This window comes from Tasmannia lanceolata, unplaced genomic scaffold, assembly GCF_043159265.1.
Source record: "Tasmannia lanceolata isolate RefF3 unplaced genomic scaffold, GAP_Taslan_0.1 ptg000023l, whole genome shotgun sequence".
In the NCBI taxonomy this organism is placed as follows: domain Eukaryota; kingdom Viridiplantae; phylum Streptophyta; class Magnoliopsida; order Canellales; family Winteraceae; genus Tasmannia; species Tasmannia lanceolata.
The window spans coordinates 36,922,746-36,947,248 of NW_027518700.1; the positions used below are offsets into that span (position 1 = coordinate 36,922,746).

The 24,503-nt window shown below is 37.9% G+C and overlaps 1 protein-coding gene across 2 annotated transcripts; it reads right to left on the bottom strand.

Annotated features, from left to right (window-relative positions):
- Positions 1-1,991: 1,991 nt before the first annotated feature.
- Positions 1,992-22,943, bottom strand: LOC143856185 (UDP-xylose transporter 3-like). 2 transcript variants are annotated; one of them, XM_077366301.1, is made up of 8 exons: positions 22,685-22,943; positions 22,473-22,598; positions 14,919-15,103; positions 13,771-13,838; positions 10,011-10,143; positions 9,190-9,351; positions 8,835-9,107; positions 1,992-2,415 (listed from the first exon to the last, which is right to left on the bottom strand). In XM_077366301.1, exons 2-8 carry the CDS (start codon positions 22,591-22,593, stop codon positions 2,299-2,301), a joined length of 1,059 nt encoding a protein of 352 aa, XP_077222416.1. In that variant the 5' UTR covers positions 22,594-22,598; positions 22,685-22,943; the 3' UTR covers positions 1,992-2,298. The 2 variants fall into 2 exon arrangements, with proteins under 2 accessions (XP_077222416.1, XP_077222415.1); XM_077366300.1 differs by having other exon boundaries at positions 22,473-22,604; positions 22,685-22,942.
- Between the last annotated feature and the right edge of the window lie 1,560 nt (positions 22,944-24,503).

Here is a 24,503-nt window from a genome sequence, read left to right on the forward strand (position 1 = left end):
AAAACTTTTCCGTTAGGAGAGTTTCCTTATTTCCACCCACCACCCTGTTGCTTGCGTGGGAAGGCATTAACAAGAAATAGAAAGTGTTTCTGTTTTCTAGATTTTGTAAAACCTATAAAAGTGGTTATTGGTTCCACTCTTGGGGTGGGAGGCAAACACACTGAGAACGGCAAAACAAGAGGGAGAGAGAGAAAGAGAAGGGAAGAGAGAGAGAGAGTGTGTCTTTTCTCATATTACTCTTGGGTACAGTCTTGGTTTGAGAAGCAAAGAAAGGGTTGCGAGTTTGTGGGTTTGGATTTTAAATCCATTGTAATCCTAGTGTATTGTTTTTCTCATAGTGGAAGATCGTGTTTCTCCCCCGTGGAGTAGGCTTGGCCGAACCACGTAAAATCTTGGTGTTCATCTTGTGGCTTGTTGTTTATTTTACTTTTCCATTAAATTTGTGCACGATCGTATTGGTTTACCTGGCAGATTTTTCTCAACATTTTCCTTTCCAAACTTTTACAGAAAATTCTTTTAATTATGGCCATGTTTCTTTCGACAAAAAAATGGGCCTAAAACAAATTTTATGCGCCCATTTTTTCCCCTTAAAAATGGGCGTAAAAATTGTTTTAGGCCCGTTCATTTTTACGCCGAAAGAAAATGAGCCTATACTTACTGTTTTTAGTACCATTCAGGTAACACTTAGAGGATATAGTTCCAAAAAGGAAGTGATATCTACGCCCCTTTTGATTACCAGGGACGCTGGGTGTCCCTAGTAATCAAAAGGGGCGTAAATATTTCCAAAAGGGAAGTGATATTTAACCCGGGAGTGATATTTACGCCCCTTTTATTACGAGGGATGTTGGGCATCCCTCGTAATAAAAGAGGCGTAAATATCACTTCCCTTCCAAAAACATTGCAATTTGCACACGGATATGATGGTTCAACAATCATTGGCAGTTCTAGAACTGCTTGACCACGTTGCATACCTAGAATTGCCATTGAAGAAATATATAAAAGATCTTTGGGCCACGCAGGTTTGCCATAATATTTAAGAAAACACTAGAGTGTCTTCTTATCTTTTCACAATTAGATAATTTGATCTAAACCCAACATAAAAGAAGGGCATTTCCCAACAAGGTCAGAGACAAGTCAGTTTATTTATTTTTTGGTAGGTGAGACAAGTCAGTTCAGGTTTATTGTAAAACAACAGTTGGGCAATTTTTTTCTTTGATGTCTAATTTGATACACCTCATACATGGGTAAATGATCCTGGGATTGATATTAACAGGTCATACACCACAAATCACACCAATTTAGTGACCCTAACCCTTTGATGAGAGGACTTTTGAGAGCTCCAAAAGGACAATTGAAAAAAAATAAAATAAAACTCAACCAACAGTGAACCTTCAATGTTTTCTTCTATTCGTAGGTTAAGATAACACAATTGAAGTGATTTTTGGACTGTGACACATCCATGGTGAAGCTCACCACACAAAAGGCTAGGATCCCATACACACTGTTTAGAATCAATCACCAACACACACACACACACACTGAAAAGAAGAAGAAAATGATAACACTACGGCCATGTTTGGCAACGATGAACCTTAAATGTATTCTTCTATTCGTATTTTTAAGATAACTCAATTGATGTGATTTTTGGGCTATGACACCATCCATGGTGAAGCTCACCACACAAACGGCTAGGATCCCATCAAAATTGTTTAGAATCACCAGCACACTGAAAAGAAGAAAAAAGTGATAGCACTAAGGCCGTCTTTGGCAACCATGAATTTTTTTTTCCGTGGAGCTTACCAAATGGTAGGGGAAGGCAGGAGAGGGAGAGACCTGAGATGGAGTGAGTGGGAGAGGATGTGACAGTGCTGAAAAACAGGAAAAAAACCTAGGAAATACCTTCCATAATTTCTCAAAATGAAAAAAACTGCAACTGCAATTGATTTGATTCACTCATGAGAAAGATGATCATCAAGCTTTAACAAAGAATGGACGGAAGAAGCAGAACAAATTATAATTTCCAGTGTAAGAACTACATCTGGTTGAAATAACAACAGCGGGAATGTCTCCAAAACAAGACCCAGATGTTCAGATATAAAATGACAGCAAAAATGATATAGAAAACAAATACATTTCTTTCAACTTTCCTAACTAGATTTATAGAGTCGATCTCACCTCGATAGTCCCCGCCACTTGCAGATGCGATTCATACAGATGTTCTTTGCCAAAACCTCGACACTCAGGAGAGTTTTTTCGGCTGATTCTGCCATAAATCTATTAACATGATTGCCATTGATTTTATGCACGCAGATCTTTGTCTGAGCTCCACACAGCGGCCTTTGAGACAGCACCATCTAAAACAAGCCCTGTTCCATTTTCGATGCTTATTAGAGGTTCCGATTCGCTTTCCTTTGCCTGAAACAGTTTGAGAGCAAGGGAGAATTAGCACTTCAGAAATGATGGGAGAAATTCTGAAAAATGAAACAAATGAGACTGTAAATGAAATTCACATATAGTATAAATACATATCTTCCTGAGCTCAACACAATAAAGTTTGGGGAAAATGTTTGTGCACTCGAGCGCATATAGCTTATATGCGCTCATGCACCAAAACAACAGGAGACCCACATTTTTAGGGATGATCCAAAGCATTCATTTGAAAGGCCCTTACATAAAGTTTTGGTCCACATAATATTCACAAACTTAAAATCAGAAAAGAGAATGCAGTGTAGTTGTAGACCCATTTTTGTGTAGTAGCAATTACAGCCAGAAAAATATTCTGCTAAGGTGCCAATCTTCCTACAGAATTTGGCAATTTTAGATACTTTACCCAGTTAAGATAATAAATTAAAATAATTGTTGGATGTCACTTGGCATTTGGATGGATCATGGAAATTTAGGAAACAAAATTAATAATTACAGAAAAAGCATGAAAACTCAAATTTTGAAACAAAAAACCCCTTAATCTAGGAGTTTTAGAACATCTCCAAAAGGGGATGGCTATTTTTGCACTTGAAAATCAGGGCATAATAATCCTGATAGAAGCTTAATTCCCAAGGTATCTTTAAGGTTATAGCAAACTCACTCAGCCAATTAAGGTACGTAAATTCAGGTAGATCCTACTACAGTTGGGACTCTTATATTTTACAATCCCGGTGGCATTTTATATAACATATTAGAGCATATTAAGTACTAGAAAACAAGTCTATCACCCGATTTTTCTTGCAATCTCGTCACCCCTTAAATTTCATTTCATTTTTAGCATCAAATACTAAGAGAGAAAGAGAGAGGGAAGAGAGAGATGAACGGTCTTACAGTTCTTTTCATTTGAGAGAGATGAGTTGACAGTGTCACACTCTTCTGGTTAGAAACATATTCTATATACACACCCTCCAATCCTGTCAGAATACCAGTGGTATAAAATGCAATTAAGGTCCGTGAATTTTGACAACTGTGGTCTTTTCTATTTTCTTTTTCTCTTCCTTCTCTTATGTTGTACCTACATATAGTATTGTAAAGTATACATATTTTGATCTATTCAAACAAAGTATATGTATTTTGAACAACATTTTCTAAGAAGGTACTCTCTTATAAATTTATGGAGCATTAATTATGAGAGCCCCAACTGTACTTAGCTCTAACCCAAGGAATAGTGAGAAGCACCATTACAAAGGGCAAAGATAATAGGCCGAAACGGTTAGGGTCAGATATACATCGACTAATATGCTAACTCACAAATGAAATCTTACCCACCGGGAAACTCAATCTAACACTCACGTGTTCTCTTCGTTTTTCTCATCATGATTCAATGCAATACTTCTGGTGCTTTTTATAAGTAATTGGTCAACCTATTCTCTAGCATGAATGGGAAAATAAATCATCTCAATATGAATTGGAAGCGGAATTCCTCATCCAGAGTGATGGCTTCTGAATGGTGAACCCCCAATAAGAAGAAAGTACTTGACATTGTTTATTGGCATGGGATTGTCGGAGAAAAACCATGCCTGTGGTATGGAGAAAGAGAACTTGGCCACAATTGCTAATATTTTGTCATTCACTTTTAACCAGTGGAAAAATGTCTCCAAAAAAAAAAACCAGTGGAAAAATGTCTCCAAAGGGTTTGAAAATTGGAACACAGGTGGACTTTTTTTTTGGTAGGTAAGCTGGGATCGAACCTGGGACCTCACCACCATTATTAATTAAACTTTGGAGTTGATGACCATTTATGTGGCCTCAACCATGCTTCAGAAAGAATCTAACGTAGAGGGAGAGAACCAATAGAATACTATGTCGAGATGCTTTTATGGATATGCAGTATCACATTGCAGACGGGATATTCTTTGAAGAAAACTAGAGGGCTATTATTTCTAGATTTAGACAGACCTCTCTTAAATATATGCAACTAGAAGACGAATTCTCAAGAAATAACAAAATATTCACAAAATCAAAATCAAGTTGCACTAGAGAAGGCTCTGTCAACTAGAAACATGAAGGAAAAAAAAAACCAGAACCCGCATGCATTTACTCCAAATCACAAGGTTCTGTAGTTAGTCCCCTCAAAACTCAATAAAATATATAAAAACACTCCACAAAAAAAATGACAAGTCAAATCAGATCTGAAGATGATGTTGTCGAGGAAGAAAGAAAATAGATAAATAGTTAAATACAACCCCCCCTTGGGCGGGGCCGGAGGGGGGGTGTTCACTAAAATATATTGGTATTTATATAATGATAGAAGAAATGACCAAAATACAGCTACAGGGTATTTTCAAAATTCAAACAGACCTCAAGCTGAAATGTTTCTTTGAGCATTTACAGCTTGCTGCCTTGCTGATCAAGCTATGATACAAGTCAGAATTGAGCCCTTTTGTGAATATGCCTGGAAGCTAATTTTGACTAGAAAAATGCAGAGAAAGTACTTTACCAAAACTTTCTCTCAGGAAAAAGTGGTAGGTAATCTAAATGTGTTTAATTCTAGAATGAAACACATCACTCTCATTGTCAAACAGAAGTGGATATACATTGTACTTCAAATGCAGTACCTGTAAGCAAGCAAGGTTTTAAATTTCGGTTTCGGTGGAAATTTCGGCCAAAATCATGTAAAATTCAGTTAAAAATTTTGTGGAAATGTCTAAAATTTCGGTGAAGATTTCGGCAATTTCGGTGGAAATTTCAGCAATTTCGCCACGGCATTGGATTGCCTATTTACCAACCCTAATACCCAAGGGTTATAGAAAGTATACTCATTAAGGTTTTTCTGCTTAGAGTCAGTGATCAATTTGAAATTTAGGTTTAATCCGATTTGGGGTAATTTCTTTGTTTTACCATAAGCAGGTGAAAACAATTCTGAAAGATTAGCCTTAACTGCCAATTTCTCAGCCATCTCTCTCAACTCACCCCTTTGGAAACCCCTCCTTCTCCAATGGTCCCTGCTCCCAGAATTCGCCCAGGAATATTGCCCGCCAGCAACCACGCCTCCAACCACACCCCTCTATCTTGCGATGCTGGTAGATTGCTGATTTATATATATCGAAGTATCTATCTCTTATGTTTTAGTTTTTTTTATATGAAACTGGAGATCGTAGATGAAACTGTCACACATAAAAAGGAAGATGAATGCGTTTATGTGAACTCAGTTAACGATGGAGAATCAAAACTTCGGGTTGGGAGAAAGATGGCGCGTGTAGGGGTGCAACTTGGGTTGGGCTCAACCCGAACCCGACGGGTTCAACCTGATTTTGGCTCAGTTTGGGTAGGCATTTTCTTGAATTGGGTTCGGTTAGAGTTGGGAAAAGCCACCCCAATTTAAATTCGGGTTGGGTTAGGGTTGAGGCCTTGGCAACACGACCAGACCCGAACCCGAACTCCGTCGTCTAATTTTATCATTATTTTCTCAGGATTATGTTTTTCTTGTATATTTCTTTTTGCCCGTAGATGAACCCGATGCCAACCCGACTCAACCCGAACCCAACCCACCTCAACCTGACCCGATTTGGAGGTGGGTTGGGTTGGGGTTGACCATCCCCAACCTGTCAGGTTAGGGTTGAGGGAATGCTATCTCAGGTTGGGTTAGGGTTGCCCTCAACCCAACCCAACCCGACCTGAGTTGCACCCCTAGGCGCGTGCACTTCGGACCCACCTAACAAGGCGGGAAAATGGCACGAGCTGTGCAACACTTATTAGGTGGCTCTCTCTCTCTCTCTCTCTCTCTCTAGATTTTTCTCTTTCCCTTTTGCCATCTCGCCTTTCTTTGTATTCTTACCTGACATATCATTGTTTCTCCATTAATTAACGTCTGACGTGTAATGCATCTACACATATTTATGTATATTGTTTTCCTATATAATGCTATTGAGTTTATCTCAATGCAAAAGCTTGTTATTTAAGATATTATTTATTTCAGTGCAGCTGTTTGTTGTACAAGATATTAGCTATAAATAAATTTACATTTATAAGCTACTTAATATCTAAATGAAAATGTACATCATTAAGGTTTTAAATAATCTCTGCTGACTGTTATGATAGTCTTATAAGCAAATGATGCCTTTTAATCTCTAAAAACAAACACTTTCAATTTAGTCCTTTTCACCGGCAAGATCCATCAACCGGCAGATCCGACCCCATTCAGCACATGTGGCTTCTTTTTATTATTTTCCATGTGTAATATCTTACATAAATTTAAATGCGATTATAGATTTTATATGCTGTGTGAAGTCCATTATTCTTCCAAATGTACACTTGGGTCCACTTCATAGGATAATCCAAACCGCTAATTTGTTAAGCCACAAGGTATATAGGTTGTAGTACTCTATAAATCATCTCCATAGGATTATCCTAATCCTCCGACCTTGGTTTTCTTTAGGAAACCCACAAATTTAATGGGTTTTTTTTCTTGAGCAATGTATTGCATGGATGTTCTTTTTGGTTTGTTGCCCATGTTTAATTTGCGTTTTCATTTTATAGCCAGATTTGATACGTTGAAAAAAGGATATTTCTGGATATAGACTTATCTTTTCATTGCTGCTTGAATAGATTGCCTTGATTTTGAATATAGTATCATTTTGGAACAGTTACTCCCCATTGCAGGGGTTCTCTGCCCAATTCTCCTTTGGCAAAAGATAATAATTGAACAAAATTTTGACTTCGCAGGCGAGGTCTACTTTTTTGAGTAATGAAGTCGAAACCAAATATATAGAAGTACTTATTACAAAACAGATTAATCATAAACAAGAAGCTATCATCAATCTCATAAAGTCGTTGTTTATACATTTTTAATTTTCATATTCACTTGGTTCCCCTGGGTTTAGATAGTTTTTAGATATTTTCATGGATCTTTTTTGTATCATAAGCTTTTTTCTTTTCTGTGTCGTGCATCGCATGCCGTGTCCTACCATGTGTGTGGGTGTGATCCTATGGACCTGATTCTTGGTACACACCCTATCTATGTAAAGTCCTTCCAAATGAATGCTTTGGATCACCCCAAAAAATGTGGGACCCATGTTTTTGTGGCACTCTAGCTCATATAAGCTATATGATCTCAAGCTCACAAGCAGTTTTCCCAATATATATATATAGAGAGATATATATATATATATATATATATATATATATATATATATATATATATATATATATATAGAGAGAGAGAGAGAGAGAGAGAGAAGAAAGTGTTGCTGAGCTCTAGCTCAAAGAAGCTTATCTGAGCTAGAGCTCAAAAAGACATGTGGCCCCATATTTTTTGGGGCATCCAAAGCATTCATTTGGAAGGCCCTTCTATGGATAGGGTGTATACCAAAAATCAGATCGATAGGATCATCCTAACCCAATCAAAGGTGGAGGGGAAAATGGACAAACACTGTGTGTCCATGTTTCTGCCCATTTTTTCCCTCCACAAATGACAGGGTTACGATGATCCTATAGGGCTGATTTTTGGTACACACCCTATCCATGGAAGGGCCTTCCAAATGAATGCTTTGATCACTCCAAAAATGTGGGGCCACATGTGTTTTTCAGCTCTAGCTCAGATAAGCTTATCTGAGCTTGAGCTCAGGAACACTTTCCTCATATATATGAGCTCTAGCTCCAGCTTATTTGAGCTAGAGCTCAAAAACACATGTGGCCCCACATTTTTGGGGTGATACAAAGCATTCATTTGGAAGGCCCTTCCATGAATAGGGTCTGTACTAAAAATCAGGTCCATAGGATCATCCTAACCCATCCAAAAGTGGAGGGTAAAATGGACAAATACTGGCCCCACATTTTTTGGGGTGATCCAAAGCATTCATTTGAAAGGTCCTTACATGGATAGGGTGCCTACAAAAAAATAGGTCCTTAGGATCATCCTAACCCTTCCATTTGTGGAGGGAAAAAATGGGCAGATCTGTGGAGAAACAGTATCTGTCCATTTTTCCCTCTACTTTTAGATGGGTTAGGATGATCCTATGGACCTGATTTTTGGTACAGACCCTATCCATGTAAGGGCCTTTCAAATGAATGCTTTGGATCACCCAAAAAATGTGGGCCCACATGAGTTTTTGACGCTCGAGCTCAGAAACACTTTACCTATATATATATATATATATATATATATATATATATATATATATATATATATATATATATATATAAAACGATCCATCCAATCGAGTATTCAAGTAGTAACTGAATCACACAGGCAAAGAAAACTTAATATATTAAAAATTAATGAGGGAGCATTCATTTGCCAAAAGATGGAAAGTTATATATGGTACTAATAAATCACTTAATGAGCAAGCGATTTTCTCAATGGAACAAGTTTTGATAAATAAATGGGAAATGGGAGAAGCTGATGGTACCTGAGACAATTGTGTAGATGCCTCACTAATCTTTTGCTGGCTCTCAAGAGAGCATAAGTAAGAATAAAGGATCATTCCAACTAAAGCAACCAGGATACCAAAAATATTCCGCCAGCTAAATGGATCATGAAGTAGAGTATATCCAAAAGCCAAAACAAGACATGTTTTCAGATGTCCCAGGACTTGATAGGTGACAGGCGATGTCTTTCCAATTACGAGAAAAGTACTAAAGTTGACAGAAACAGAGATAAGGCAAGATAGAACAATGAAAACCTGCATGGAAAATTATTTAGTTGTAAAATTTAGAAAAAAAATTTAAGGGTAGAGAAGTAGCCACCAAACATTCAATGCTTACCAGAACTTGAGGTGTATACTTGAAAGCAAAAACATTTTTATTTGTCAAAAGGCCATCGAGAAAAGGACCAGTGATGAAAAGGGTCATTGCTTGATAAGGACAAGATTGATATAAGAGTTGGGTCGAAGAGACCTTAAACCTCTTCTGGATAGTGTTTGTCATCTGAGAACTAATTAAGTCTTCAAAAACACATTGTCAAAATCTAAGTTAGCAAGTTGCGTCAACCTAGTTACACGAGCATTTACTAAGAAAATATGTTCCCAGCACAAGTTTTCCACCCAGAGAGGATGGAAATCATTTGAAGATACAAAAAGGTCCAAAGCAAAACTAGGTAGCACAGAAAAATTGTCTAACTTAAGAAGCACAATTTGATCACAAATGTTGATTAAAACACTGGAGGTGGGAGAGTTCGTGCCTCAAGTGAAGAGCATCCCTTGCCATGAGAAACTAGCCAAAGCTTGCATCCACATATTCAGAATGCTTGGCAGTAAATATGACAACTACAGCATTTGAAATTTATATCTACATAAAGTGCTGTATATTACAATGTTCTACGTAGTACACGACAATTCAAATTAATCAATGAAAGATCTATTGCATTTGTTTCTTCTCTTTTCAGCACATTTTCTATTTGTATGGATATATTATGGGAAGAAAAAGTTCATCTGCAAAATGAAATCACTCCAAAAATGAGATCACAAATCCATGTCAATGCCAAATTGCACGCCACCCTGCCGGTTACGTGAAATTCAATTACTCTGCTTTAACATGGAAGCTTTATACTAGATGGACTACGAAGCTTATACACTCATGGAGGATACAATCTGAGCAATGCAAGTTGTAACAACTGCAAGCAGGGATAGGACAGAACCCAGAACATTGAGCTGCAAATCTGTCACGGTTGCAATGCCAACGCCCAAAAGAAGGATGGAAAGTGAGAATTGGATGGTCCTACTGCAAATAGGAGAAGAAAACTATTAGCCCATTACAATTATAACCAGTCAAAAAAATAAAAAATCTGGGCATAAACCAATGTTAAGATAGATTAAGATATGCACGAGTAATACAAGTTCCATCAACAAGAACTTTTGGTTGGTGTTGATTCAAAAATGAAAGGGCACAATACGAAGAATTAAGCTGAGTGGGTGCAGAATGTCATAGTGTGTAACATTTTGTGTAAGTATAAAAAATTTCCTGTAAGACTAACACTCGAGCGTGGAAAATGGAAGGCCGGATTCCTGAAAATAAAAATCTAGCTTGCTAATCGAAGCCTGAATAAAACTAAAACACAGATGTTCGTTCTAAACTATCCAGGAAAACATCTCAAACCACCAGAAGAACATTGCCGTGCTGAGATGAGATAAGCAGCCAGGACCTAGATCTATAGAAAACCAATGACTTCTTCTTTTGATATTTGATAGAGGAATTTTATTAAAAGAAATATAAAAATGAGATTATGATTTAAAAAAGAAATGCAGAAAGGAGATTAAGATTATAAAAAAGAAATATACATATACGAAAGAGATTATGATGAGACGGGATGTTTTGTCCGTTAGGATGTTTCATTTCGGAAAATACATTATGACCTGAGAAATATTAATTTTAAATAATTAATATTAAAAAAATTAAAAAATATGAAACTGTTTGAAAAATATGACAGTTATAACAACCAAATTTAATAAGATGGGATGAGGATAGAATTCAATGCATCCATTGCATTGCATAACAAGAGCAAGCTATCTGCCTTCATCAAAGTTGTGATTTCCTGTATACTACTTTCAGTGGTTTTTACCATCTTTTCTGAATTGAATTGTAATATTAATTAAGCATTCAAGAGTAAATTTCAAGGCAACATTTGGTAAATGTTTTAAATAGAAAAAAGTGTGTCTATATGTTTGATTTGGTAGATGAAATGGCTTTGTATATTTGATTTTTTTTAAAAAAACGATTCTTTAATTCTTTTTATCTTTTTTCAAATGGTTCCATACATTTTTCTTTACAATTTCATGGCTACATACAAGTTCTTTCTAAGAGCAGCATTGTTTACCCAAGGCCTTCTAGGTTGAGCAGCATTATCCATGGTTACCCGAGATGTATTACACACATATGTTAGTAATATTGGTAGTACTAATTAAAGCACTTTGGTTGGAGATCTTCCACCAAAGGCAATAAATAACAAGCTTAGATGTTCACGAGGTTTCTGTTTAGAGGCTTGTCTTGTTATGATAAAGGAGGATCTGCTCAAAGACATTTAATGGGGCTGATCATTGACCTAGGCCACCAAGGAAGTCACTCAGGTCGCCAAAGAATTCTACTAATTATTATCCCTTGGGGACGTCATGCTTCCCACATCCACATGATAGATATTGAGAATATTTCTAAACAGGCTGTTGGGATATCTAAACTTCGTATCTGACTAGTTTCCATCGGAGGGTGCGTAGTTTTAGTTTTACTTCAATGAATTCTGCCTTTTTAACAAAGATACACTGTTTTTATTTTTTTTGAATGGTAGCAAATTTCATTTCAAAATGAGATGACCAAGAAAGTCATCCCCAAAAATACAAGCAAGAAGAAAATACAAAGAAGGATAAGAAAAAACATGTAAGAGAAGACATCAAGGAGGCAAAAAATCGAATAACTCTAAGCTTTGCTTAATGACTCCTTCCCTAGCAAACCGATCGGCCACACTATTCATTGATCTTCTAACATGGGAGAAGGTAAACAGCGAACCTCCAATTTTATCCTCGATCTCGTCAAATAAATGTGCAAATCTCCACGGTGGGTCAAGAGAGCCCTTAGCCACTTTATGGTATTAAGAAAGTCGCCCTCAACCAATACCCTATTCAGATCCTCCTTAGCCAAGTTTTTAACCCCTGATGAACCGCTCACACTTCAGCTTTACTTGCATCTGCAGTACCAATGGGCCCTGAAAATGCCCATACAACCCTTCCTCCAGAATCTCTAAGGACCCCCCCGCCCCTCTATTCCGGCAGGACCTGGATTATGCAAACCTGAGCCATCAAAGTTTAATTTTAGCATCCCCTGCGTAGGAGGATGCCAATCCTATACAATGGTCTCCTTTTCAACACCAAGACAAACTTCCTTCCATCCCACCCAAAGAGCATATGAAGAGAAAAACGAAAGGATGGAATACATTTTACCAGCTATAGTCAATGCTATGACTTTAATGAAGAGAGAAGGCAGAGACCTAGAAACACCATCAAAAACTCTTGCGTTCCTTTCTCTCCACAAGACCCACAAAGTGGCTAGCAAGCACATGTTCCAAAGGATCTTCCCTTTAGATCTCCAGGGAACCAACGACCACCCTTCTAGTAAATCTCTTAGCTTAGATGGGAAAATCCATGAAATACCAAACCTGAGAAGGATATACTACTCCATACTTCCCTAGGGACTCTGCAGCGAATAAATAAATGATCCATTGATTCTCCTGCTCCTATGCACAATGCACAATGCACAATGATCCAATATCAACATCCCCCTTTGCCTCAGGAAGTTAATCGTTTGGATCCGACCTTTAACGGTCGTCCAGCTGAAAGTGCAGACCGATGGGGGCGCATGGATTTTCCATACTTTTGCTTCAATAGGGGACATAGGGCTAGGTAAGGGTGTCAGTTTAGGCTCGGGCTCGGAAACTCGCTCGGGCTCGGAAGCTCGCTCGAGCTCGGCTCGGATCCTTAACGAGCCGAGCCGAGCCAAGCATGCTCGTTAAGCTTAACGAGCCGAGCCCGAGCTAGGCCAGGCCCAGCTCGGCTCGTTAAGGCTCGGTTTAATATATTTAAATATATATATATATATATATATATATATATATATATTATATATATACTAAAAGGGCTGTCCAGGGAGTGAAAGAGGGAGGCCAAATATATCACTTCTTTTTTGGAACCCTTTTTGTTGCCTGGATCACCCCCTGTGGTGTAAAAAGAGTAGTCGAATTACACTAGATAGGGCTGTCCAGGAAAGATGAGGGGGTGTGAATATAGGATTTTGGGGGTCCATTAACGAGCTCAGTAAGGATCGCGGTGGCTCGTGAGCCTGGCCGAGCCGAGCTCAAGCCTGGTTTGAGCCCGAGCCGAGCCCGAGCCTAGGTAATGAACTTAACTAGCCGAGCAGGGCCAAGCTCGGCTCGGATCGGCTCATTTACACCCCTAGGGCTAGGTATTACAGAACTGTAAAAACATTTGACTAAAAATACCCCAGTACAATTACACTGTTATTTGTACTTTTTCCTCTTTCCCTTGATTCCTTGCAGAGACCTCCCCGGTCTTCTCTCACACAAAACCCCATACAAAATGGCCATGAGTACCCAAATTTAATTGCTGAAGGGACACATTTCACCAAACAAAGATTCTGTTTCACAGTCATAATGTTACGCCACTACAGAATCTCCACTCAATGCACCTTTCAAGGAAAAATATTATCTACAAGCAAACAGTCTTCAACAAGTATACGTCTCGGAATTATGTTAACAAAAAATGATGCAGAGCACTTCAACATCGGGTAAAATTTATTTAAATCTTAAAGAGTCACGTTGAATTGGAATGTCAAGTGTGTACGGACCTGAATATTTTCCTGCAGAAAAGGGTTTCTAGAAGAACAGTACAAGGGATGATTGCCAGCTTTGTCATCTGCAAATGAAACAGAGATATGACAAAATGTCAAAAAGTGTAAATCCCTATTCCCCCAAACAAGGAAGATAACTGGAACACCTGAGGTAATGAAGAGCTTAAATTCCAATACGACAGTCTTACAAGATAGATTAATGATCCAAGGCAGAGGTAAGCAATGGACGTCTCCAATGACAACATGACAGTTCCAATCAAAAAAATGTTGGTGTGGACATTTGTGACCGCACTAGTCCATAGAAGTATGGTTTTAAATTTCGGCCGAAATTTTTCGGTTTTGTTCAACTCCAACACGAAATCCGCATACATTCGAAAAATTACAAAACTTCGGTCGAAATTTATGCAAATTTTCCGAAAGATCAAGCGAAATTTGCTAATTTTCCAAATTTTGAATTTTTGATATATTGCCCAAATTTCTACCAAAATTTCCCAAGCCATGATTTCCAAACATGATTTTACTAAATTTCCACCGAAACCAAAATGTTTCCGTTTCCATGATGACCAAAACTGAAACCGAAATTTAAAACCTTGCATAGAAGTACCCAAAACCGAAATTTAAAACCTAGAAATAGAAGTAAACGAAGCTAATCTTCCATGACAACAGTCACAGTTCACAAATAACAAAGATAGTTTCAGGAAAAGAATCTAAAGGCACCGCAGGAATGAAATGGAAACCCTCTATCCTCTAATGTCATTTCGTTTATAAAAACAACAGTAGTTTCATAAGCATATATTCTGACGCAAGTAATAACAGTTAATTTCTGCATAAAGCATCTTATTACACTTCACATATCCATTACATCAAAACAGATTAAAAGAGAGAGATGGAATGCAGTTTCTGAATAATTCCATTAAAATGGTGCACTAGCACAGTAGTACATGAGCCGAAAAAGAAGTCTGAGAAAACATAGTATGTCTGATATTTGGCCAAAAGTGTCAGGACTGTATTAGTACAATATAACAGTATAAACCTAGGGTCAGAAAAAATAAATATTTCTATAGAGGCAGGTGATGATAAATGAAAATCCAAAGATGACCTCAAGATCATATATATGTCCATAAGGATTAGGAAGAAGATTATACCTGATAGAAACCAACAGAGTTGAAACCCAAACTAAGATTCAAAAGTCCAATAGAGATCCCATTTAGTATGCCAAATCCCATTACAGCTCTGGCATCAAAAGGCTTGTGTTCGAATAGCTTCATCCATAATGCCACATGAAGCGAACAGAATGTGACAAGAAGATGCCAGCTTGTCAAAGTTGTGGCTACAAACCCGATAAGAAACATAAGCTCACAAATATCTTAATACAGATCAGGGACCTACAACCATTTAACAACATATATAAAATGCAAAATATGTATGCCTCCAAAGCCCAGAACTTCAAAGACAAGACAAAAGAAGTCACGACATAAAAATGAATTACGCAAGAGGGAATTTTTCCCTAGCCAGAACTTCAAACATAGAACAGAAGAAGTCAACTCAAATATTTCCCATACCCCCACAAAAGAAGTCAGCTCCATCGTTTCACGAGCAAGTCTTGAAAACAAAGTTTGCCCGCGTTTAGTAATTTAGTTCCATTCCATTGGAGAAGTGCAGAATCACTACACCTTGATCCCTAGAAGGATCACCTTAGTTAAGGTTATGTACGTTGTTGATATATTACTAGTGGTTCACCATCTGGATACTAGTGAGGCAACAACTTTTGTTTGAATGGTAGTGAGGCAACAACTATACCGAGTGAACCGAGTTGATCACAGGAGACTTCATCAAAAGAAGAGTTAGAAAAGAAAATAAAGTTCATTTGGTTAATTAGAGTAAAATGGGAACTTAAGAATTTGCAATTTGCAGAATGTGAAAGAGACATTTCTCTCCAAAGAAAGTGGTAGTGGTGGAGGGCATTGAAGCCTGGTTCCAACTTTTTGTGGGACATTATACTTTCTTAGACTGAAGTACAAGAAAATGAATCAACTCCACTATATGGGAGACCAGAATGTGACAACTTCACAACTCTATTCTGGTGAATACATGGTGCAAGGATGTACCCTGCCTTACTGTTGGCATTTTTAGGCAAATACTAATACCAATACTAATAATAATAATCATTGGCTATGGGTTAACCAACACTTTTACATTTGCTGTGATCCTTGTCGAGAATGCATAGGGTAGGTCAAACAGGTGGTCCGTGGAAGAATACGCATCTCTACAACAAGAATTGAGGAAGATTTGCATCCCCTAATAAGTGGTGCCTGATCTATGATCTGGGTTAGGGAGGCTAGCAAACTCTTTCCAATTTTGTATTATGGAACTATGAACTTTACACATACAATCACATTCTTTCTAAGTTTTCTATTATGTAATTACGGACTCATTCCCACTCACACAACCAACAAGTAATAATAGTTAATATCAGTACTTACCTGTGAACTTGAGCATAGGCTACATGATGTAGAATCTCTATCTAGTGAGTGAGTTGATAGGCCATCATTGGCAATAAAGCAACCCCCCCCCCCCCCCCCCCCCGCCCAAAAAAAAAAAAAAAACCTTTTCCAGTTTATCAAAAAAATTATTCTATTAAACTGGGCTCATATGATTAACATGTAGTTAATGTACCTCTGTTCTTGCAGTGAGTTACTACTGTAATTTTGCCTATTTAATAAATTTGGTTTACTCAACAAAAAATGATGAATTATGAAGAGCGTGTGGTTTAATTGAGGGATTTCATATTGGCAATCTAGAGACGGAAGTTTCCCATCTTGAGTTTGCAGACAACAGTCTAAATTTCATTGAGGCTGAAGATAAAGCAAGGAAACAGGAATCTCTACTCATAATGGGGAATCTTGATTCCCAGAAAATCCATTCGGAAATGGGAATCTTCTCGATTCCCCGATTTTTGGAAATCCCGTTTCGGAAATGTGGGAAACGTGATTCCCACTCTATGTGAAATTCGATTCCCACTCTATGGGAAACGCATATCTCACTCTATGGGAAGCGCATTTCTTATTTACCCTCCTTGTCTCATGCTAGTTCCTCTTCTCTTCCTCTTCTCAGTATTTACATGTAAAGTCGGTTAAGTACTTAAGATGACTTTACATGTAAATTAAGGAATAACCCCCATTTGAATCTATTAAAAATAGTTTCAAGACCTAAATCTAAAAGGATAAAAAGTCAACTTTCTAGTTCTAGTATAAAATTCGAAAAAAGCGGATTGGGTCAAAATCTTAACTTCCAAACTGTTGAAGTATAAAACAGCTTAAGCTTTAGGAGAAGTTGGTAAGTTAGCATGGTATCAGAGCCAAAGGTCTCGAGTTCAAACCTCCAAGATAGCAAAATCCACATGCGATGGTTGGCCCAAAGTGGGACCACATGTGCCACGTGTTTGCCAAGTGGGCCACACGTGCGGGGGAGTGTTAAAGTATAAAAGATAAATAATGCCTTTCTCCATCAGCTTAAGCTTTTGGAGAAGTTGGTAAGTTCCACACAAACGATGGGGTATTTTTCCAATTTTAAAAATTCAAAAATTTTATAATGTCCAAACATTATTAAATTTCAAAAGTCCGGCAAAAAAATCTCATAATTTGGTTTCTAAAATTTCTTCTTCTTCTCAGGCACTGGTCAACATAGGCATTTCAGCTAATAGTGATTTTCCTTTAAGTAAATGTTGGATCTTTCAATAAAAAGTATTTTTTAAAAATATTTGGTTCATATACTTATTTCTTATATTTTTTTTAGTAATTTTTTATTTTTTAATTTTTTTTAAATATTTAACTATTTAAAAAATTCTCAAACCCTTCACGTTTCCCGCTTCCCACCTCCCTGAGAGCCTTTGCTTCCCGCTTCCCGCTCTGGCAACCTTGAGATAAAGTGTTGAAGTTAAACACGGTGATTCGTTGCTGTGAGGTTGTAACTAGGCAAAGATCTAACTTCCGGAAATCTAAACTACTTGGTATTCATATTGGAGATGCGGAGAGAGACATATTGGTGCTTTTAACATGGTGTTCAATGGAGCTTTTTCCAACTATGAATCTGGGTCTACTCCTTTTCATTCGCCGTTTCGTTTTGGCAACCATAACGTAATGTTTCGGTGTTTCGTCCGTTTCGTTCATTGTTTCATTCAAAACTTTTCACTCTGCTACGAGGATTGAATTTTTTTTTAATAGTTAAAAATATGAAAAAAATTAAAAATTGGTAAAAAAAATATAAGAAACAATTAAATGAACGAAATATGCAAATAAAAAGCATCTTTATTACTTAAAAATTAAATTTACTATTAATACAAAAAACAAGAAAATACAAAATACATCTCAAAACCAGATCTCATCTCTCATAGCTCAATCACTCAACTATGTCATCTCCTGAATCCTCCTAAGGGCTCCCATATTGAGGATCGTCATACTCAACCGAGTGGTAGGAGCCCTCGTCGTCGTCACAACAAACATCTGTAGAAAAATAAGAGGTCGAAGGAGCAGTGAGTAGGAAAATAAGGGTTAGAGGGGTATATATAGAGGTGTAAGGGCTTGTAGATGCCAAAAGACAAGAAATACCCTTCCAATGGCTATAAAATGGTCAAAACTGACACAAAATGAGGATAATAATAGTTTCCAACGGCTATAATGGCATTGTCGTGATTTTTTAAAAAGAAAAGTGGATTTTTTACGAATTCCGGACGAAACAAGACATTTTGCCTGTTTCGTTCGGAATTTCGTCTAAAATGGACAAAACCGGAAGAAATTCGGAACAAAATGAAATGGGTACCCATTTCGTACCGGATTTCGGTCTGGAACAAATCGTTCCGTCCATTCCGGATGAAATGAAACGGAATTGATATCTGAGAGAATGAGTGGATCCTATTATTGAACAGGTGGAAAAGAGATTGTCATCTTGGAAGCGGAATCTAGTTTCACTTTTGGGAGAAGGATCACTCGCATTAAGGTGTTTCTAGCTAATATCCCGGTCTAATTCTATCTACTTTTCAGATGCCCGATTAGAGTAATCAAGCACATCCAAAGGAATTTCCCCTGGGCGACTCATAGGAAAAGAGAGTTCCATTTAGTTGAAGAGGTGTGCAAACCGACCGGGAAAGGAGGGTTGGGCATCAAAAATCTCCATCAGAACTACAAAGCTTTGCTTGGAAAATGTATGTGGAGGTATGGGGAGGTACGACACCAGCTAGGCAGCTATTGGTGAGTCATTGAGAGCAAGTATGGTGATAGCAAGGGCAACTGGATCTCTGATGACAGGTACATCTCTAATGATTAACTGTATGGTGGGATATCTTGAGGCAGAAGCATAAATTTTTTAAAAAGATTGGATTTAGGGTCTACAAAGGGAATAGGACTAGCTTCTGGCGGAATAAATGGTGCGAGGAGGGGGCATAATGAAAACTTTTTCTAAACTTCTTGGACTGGCTGTCAATAAAGTTACAATGGTTCAAGAGAGTGAGGATAGGGAAGAGGGTTAGGTTTCATGGAAAGTTAATTTCATGTACCAGTTTTTCAATAGAGAGTTTGACCGGCTGAAGCAAACCTCCTTCCAAAAATGGAAGACTCCACTGGAAGGCATGGTCAAGATAAATTTTGATGGTTCTAGCTTGGGTATTCCCGGTCCCACAGGTATTAGTGGAGTCCAGAGAGACTCTAGCGGAGGCATCATCTGGGCCTTCTCGGGACTAATAGGAACTTCTGATGCAAGTGAGGCAGAACTAAGAGCGGCATATCAAGAAATAAAGTATATAGATCGAACCTTAATGAATAGCACGATTGTAGAGGGTGATTCATTGAATGTGATTCGGTGGCTTAGAGGGACGGTTGTGCCACCTTGGCGGTTTGCGTGCCTTTTTTATGAGATCCGGGGCCGGATAGAAGGATCCTCAATTGTATTCAGTCATGCCAAAAGATCAGCTAATAGTGATGCTGACAGATTGGTGTGGGAAGGGGTTGGAAGGTAGGGGCTAGAGATGTTTGATTTCCTGCCCTCTGAAAGATATTTTCTTTTGCTTTTTGCATCTTTTCATTTGCTTCCTTTGTATTGTTTCACTCTCATGTGCTCTGTGGGTGGACCATCTCGGTCTTCCTTAGCTTTAATGAAATTCTTACCATTCAAAAAAAAAAAAAAAACAGAGAGTTGGACCGGGTTGCGTTGTTCATGAATTATCTGGATTCTGTTTGCATGAAAAATATAGACAATTCCAAGAGGGTTAAGAATTGGGAATCGTCTAGTGTGTTCAGTGTCAAGTCTTTCTATCAAAGGAGGGCCTTTTTTTGAAGATCTACTGGAGTACCAAAGGTGAAAGGGGATCCCAAGCTGGGACGTTCTGTCTCTAACTCTAGCCCATCACAGTGGCCAAAGTTAAGAGCATTCAAGCACCACACAAAGTGTGTGATTTTGGTTGGTTTGCATTACAGGGTAAGATCCTTACGGTGGACCACTTGCGAAACTGCAAGGTCTTGATTGTGGATCACTGTGCTCTCTGTGTGGAGGCTATGGAGACTGTAGACCATTGTTCATTCATTGCACGATATCTATTGATGTCTAGAGTTTGTTCGAAATGGTTTGAGTATTCCCTTCTCAGCTTTCCTCCTTGAAGCCTAGTTTTATGCAAGGTTGCCAAGGCGGAAATCAAAAGCGGGATTCTATTCGGGATTCGAAAGCGGGAATCGAAGGCTCCTGGGATGGTGGGAAGCGGGAATCGTGGGTTTGCCAGAGAGTCGACGGGGATTCGCCGGGGATTCGTCGGGGATTCGCCGGGGATTCGTCAGGGATTCGTCGGGGAATTGTTGAGAGTTGTGGGGAGTTGGGATCCGCTGGGGATTCGCAGGGAATCGCCTGGGAATCGGGGTTCCTATAAAGTGGGAATCGGGGTTTTCATTAATTGGGAATCGGGGTTCCCAAAATTGGGAATCGGGATTCCCCAGAATCAGGGATTCGAATTGAATCACGGTTTGGATTCGCGATTCGGGGATTCGCGAATCCCCAACTCTGGGTACGAATCCTGCTTCTCTGGTTTTATGTGCCTTTGGAATTAAAAGATGAGGATTCTTTGAAGGCTGGAAGGAGCGACATACTCGAATTTTCAAAAATTCTGCTAAAGGTACAATCTATATGATCTTGAAGTTTATCTCTCTTAGTATTTCTTGGGCTAAAGGTCCTCCCCTGTTTCAGGTTCACCTCTTGTGCGGGCCTCAAGTGCTGCCGGAAGGAAATTTGTAGTGTAAAAGAGAGAAGACATTGTCTCCCGAACCTAGGTACTGTGAAATTAAATTTTAACGGTTCGAGCGTTGGAAATTCGGGTCCCGCCAGTATTGGGACCTCTTAAGGAATGAAGATGGAATGACTATGTGTTCCTTTTCTGCTCTCATTGGGATCAACTACTCCAATGAAGCAGATATCAGGGCAGTGCTGCAGTGGATCAGATTAACCCAGATCGACGACTTGAGTAGGCTTATAGTTGAAGGGGACTCCTTCAATATCATCAGGTGGTTGCCAGCTAGAGGGGAGGAGCACTTCAACCTAGAGGTTTGCAGAGTTTAATGAGGAGATTCAAGATCGTCTGGAGCGGCACCAAGTTCAATTCCGTCATGTCAAGAGATTGACGACTTGAGGTGCTTATTGTCTTAGCAAGGAAAGATTAGAAGGGAAGTAGGGAAGGAATCTTTTGAAATCCTCACTTTTAAAAGAAGCATTGATAAGGTTTTCAAATTTCCACTCTCTCAGTCCTTCATTTTCCAATTCTCTTGTATTGCTATTGATTGTTCAATTAGAGAATCGTATGTAATGTCATCTTCTAGGATTATATCTTACATCCCCATCATTGGACTCACCTTCGCACTATTTTTTGACCTCTCTCCTCCTATGAAGGAGCCTTTGAGAGTGTTTACTTGAATTATGGAATAAATTAGAATTCTAGTACAATCTACAATTGATGACTTGAACCATTAACCAACAACTCTAAACTCAACTACTCGAAATATGAAAATCCCATACGAGCAACAGCAATTATGCGAGTATTAGAATAATAATTAAGAAAAAATTAAGCACAATTTATACTTAACAAATTCATTTTGGAAGAAATTAGAATTCTAGTACAATCTACAATTGAAGACTTAAACCATTAACCAACAACTCTAAATTCAACTACTCGAAACATGAAAATCCAATATGAGGAACAGCTATTACGCAAGAATTAAAGTATAATTATGAAAAAAATAAGTACAATTTATAATTAAGAATAAGAAAACAAATTCACACAATCCTCAAAATCACGGTAAGTAAAATTAACATTGTTAACTTACCAACTTCTCCAAAAGCTTAAGCTGTTGGAGAAAGGCATTATTTATCTTTTACACTTTAGCAAACATGAACACTTTCACGCAACATAACAAAAAAAATAAAAAAAGGTTGCTGATATTCGCACTGCCATGTTATTATAATTGCACTAACTCACCTTGTCTTTACTATTTAACAAGGTGTCAAAGGTTATCACAATTTCCAAACAAGTTCTCACAAGTAAATTAAGAAAGAAAAGATAAGGTACGTTAATAAAATCATCAAAAAGTGTCGTTATCACTAGCCCTAAAAAAATAGGTATGGTATATCAAATTAATGAAATAAAGTCCATAATCTTAATGAAATCTTACCGAAAGTGAAACCTAGAGAGCTGATAAGTGCCTTGTTACAAATCACGATTGACACTGAAGAAACCACCGATAGAGTAAGCGCCCCAACTGTTCCTAACTGGAATCCCTTGTTCTCGTTCATCTTATCTGGATCTATTATTCAACTAATCAGGTTAAATAAAACATAACCTAAAAAAATATCAAACAAAACGGGAATTCGAATCAAGACCTACCTAATTCGGGGATTGGTGAAAAGAATGCGAAATTGAGAAGAGAAATCAGTTCAGTTCCATCGAATTCGAAGAAGGGAAGCTTGCAGAAATGCAGCTTTTGAAGCCCTAGATCTGTTTAAATTGCTTCAAATGAAGAGAGAGAGAATCTAAAAGGAAATAAGGAGCGTTACTCCAGCTATCTTCCGCGTCAGGAAATGGTATTTTTAGATGAACAGGCGCCATATGCACCCCCTGTTTATGAAAATATATTCTGTTTATTTAAGTGCACCCCCTCTTTATAACCCCTCTTTATAACTAGGGAATTGCTAGCGTCCAATCGCAGAAGGTATTTCGTAGATGATCTGTTGCATCTGACAGCAGCCACATAGGCTCACTTTTCAGCAGATTTTGTCTTCAACATCGCGAAATGCCTTCTGCGAAGTGTCCACTACCTCATTTAATTGAGGATTAGGGATTTGATAGGGACCAACGCTGAAGGTATTTCGCGGGCTGACTGTTCCATGAGAGAGAAGCCATGTAGGCTCACTTTTTAACAGATGGGTAGAAGTATAAAGAGAGATGATTTGATTGTTATCCGCGGATTAAATGAGTTCTTCATTAATTCATTGAATGATAAATCACTATATGGGGCCGTTTGGATAAGTGGAATTTAGAATCCATGCTTTAGCTTGAAAAAGTGTAAAATAGGGTTCATGATCAACTTGTCGTATGCTGTCTTGACAGCGTTTCTTGGATTTTAAGTAAGAAAATCATGTTTTAAAAATCTCTCTCTCGCTTTGAGATTTCTAGAACTTGGAAATATGGGAAGATCTGCTACTCTCTTGCTGACGGAAAGAAGGTCGAGAAATCAGAAAACGGTAGCTGATCCACTTCTTCTCTTGTCTCTCATCTATAATTTTGAAGAAATCCTGGATTCTAAAATCCATGTAGCCAAACGGCCCCTATATAAATGAATGAGATACACTATTTAAATAATGGAAGATCCAATATTTCAAAATCGTATCTAGAATGACTTGAAAGATAGAAACAATACCAGATTTTGTCTCATTCATTTAATTCATCTGAGGTGGCTGCTCTCCGCGAAATGCCTTTTGTGATGGTCCTTACAAATCCCTAATAATTATATTAGTAGTCGTCACAATTTATGTGATGTATTAGAGAGTATTAATTATCAGATAGTCTTCCTGCCCCTGGGCGGAGTCATGAATTTGCTTCGGGGGCAGAGAACTTTTTTTTTAAAGTAATTACCAGAAGTTATCTAGGAACCTGTTCCATATCTTAATTTTTATTGGTATGATAAAAGAGTACAAAGAGGCGGACATATCACTTTGCCTAGTTTAACCTTAGTGTCTCTCATATTAAAAGATTCTTTTTTTAATTATAAGGAAACAAAAAGCGAAAATTTTGGGCAGAAAATTGTGCTTTTAGAGTTACCAAGAGAGTATTTCTATCCAATTTTTTAATATATTATGTATGTGAGCAAATAAACAGAATTTATAGCGACTACTTTAACAAATAGTTCTAATTAAATACTCTTAAATAAATAATAAATAAAGGTCATTTTAGGTAAAACCCAATTGAACACTACCTAAAATTTCGGGATAGGAATATGCTATTGAGCAAATAAGCTAAACTATGCAAATGCCTTTCCAAACACAATAGAAATCATGGTCACGAAAGCCCTGAATACGCTCCTAAAAATTGATGAGAGACAAAGGGACGGAGAGATTATTGCACATACCAATTCAACTAAACAAGTAAAAGAACATGCATTTCTAACTTTTCAAGTGTTTTACATACATTTTAGCTACAAAATGAA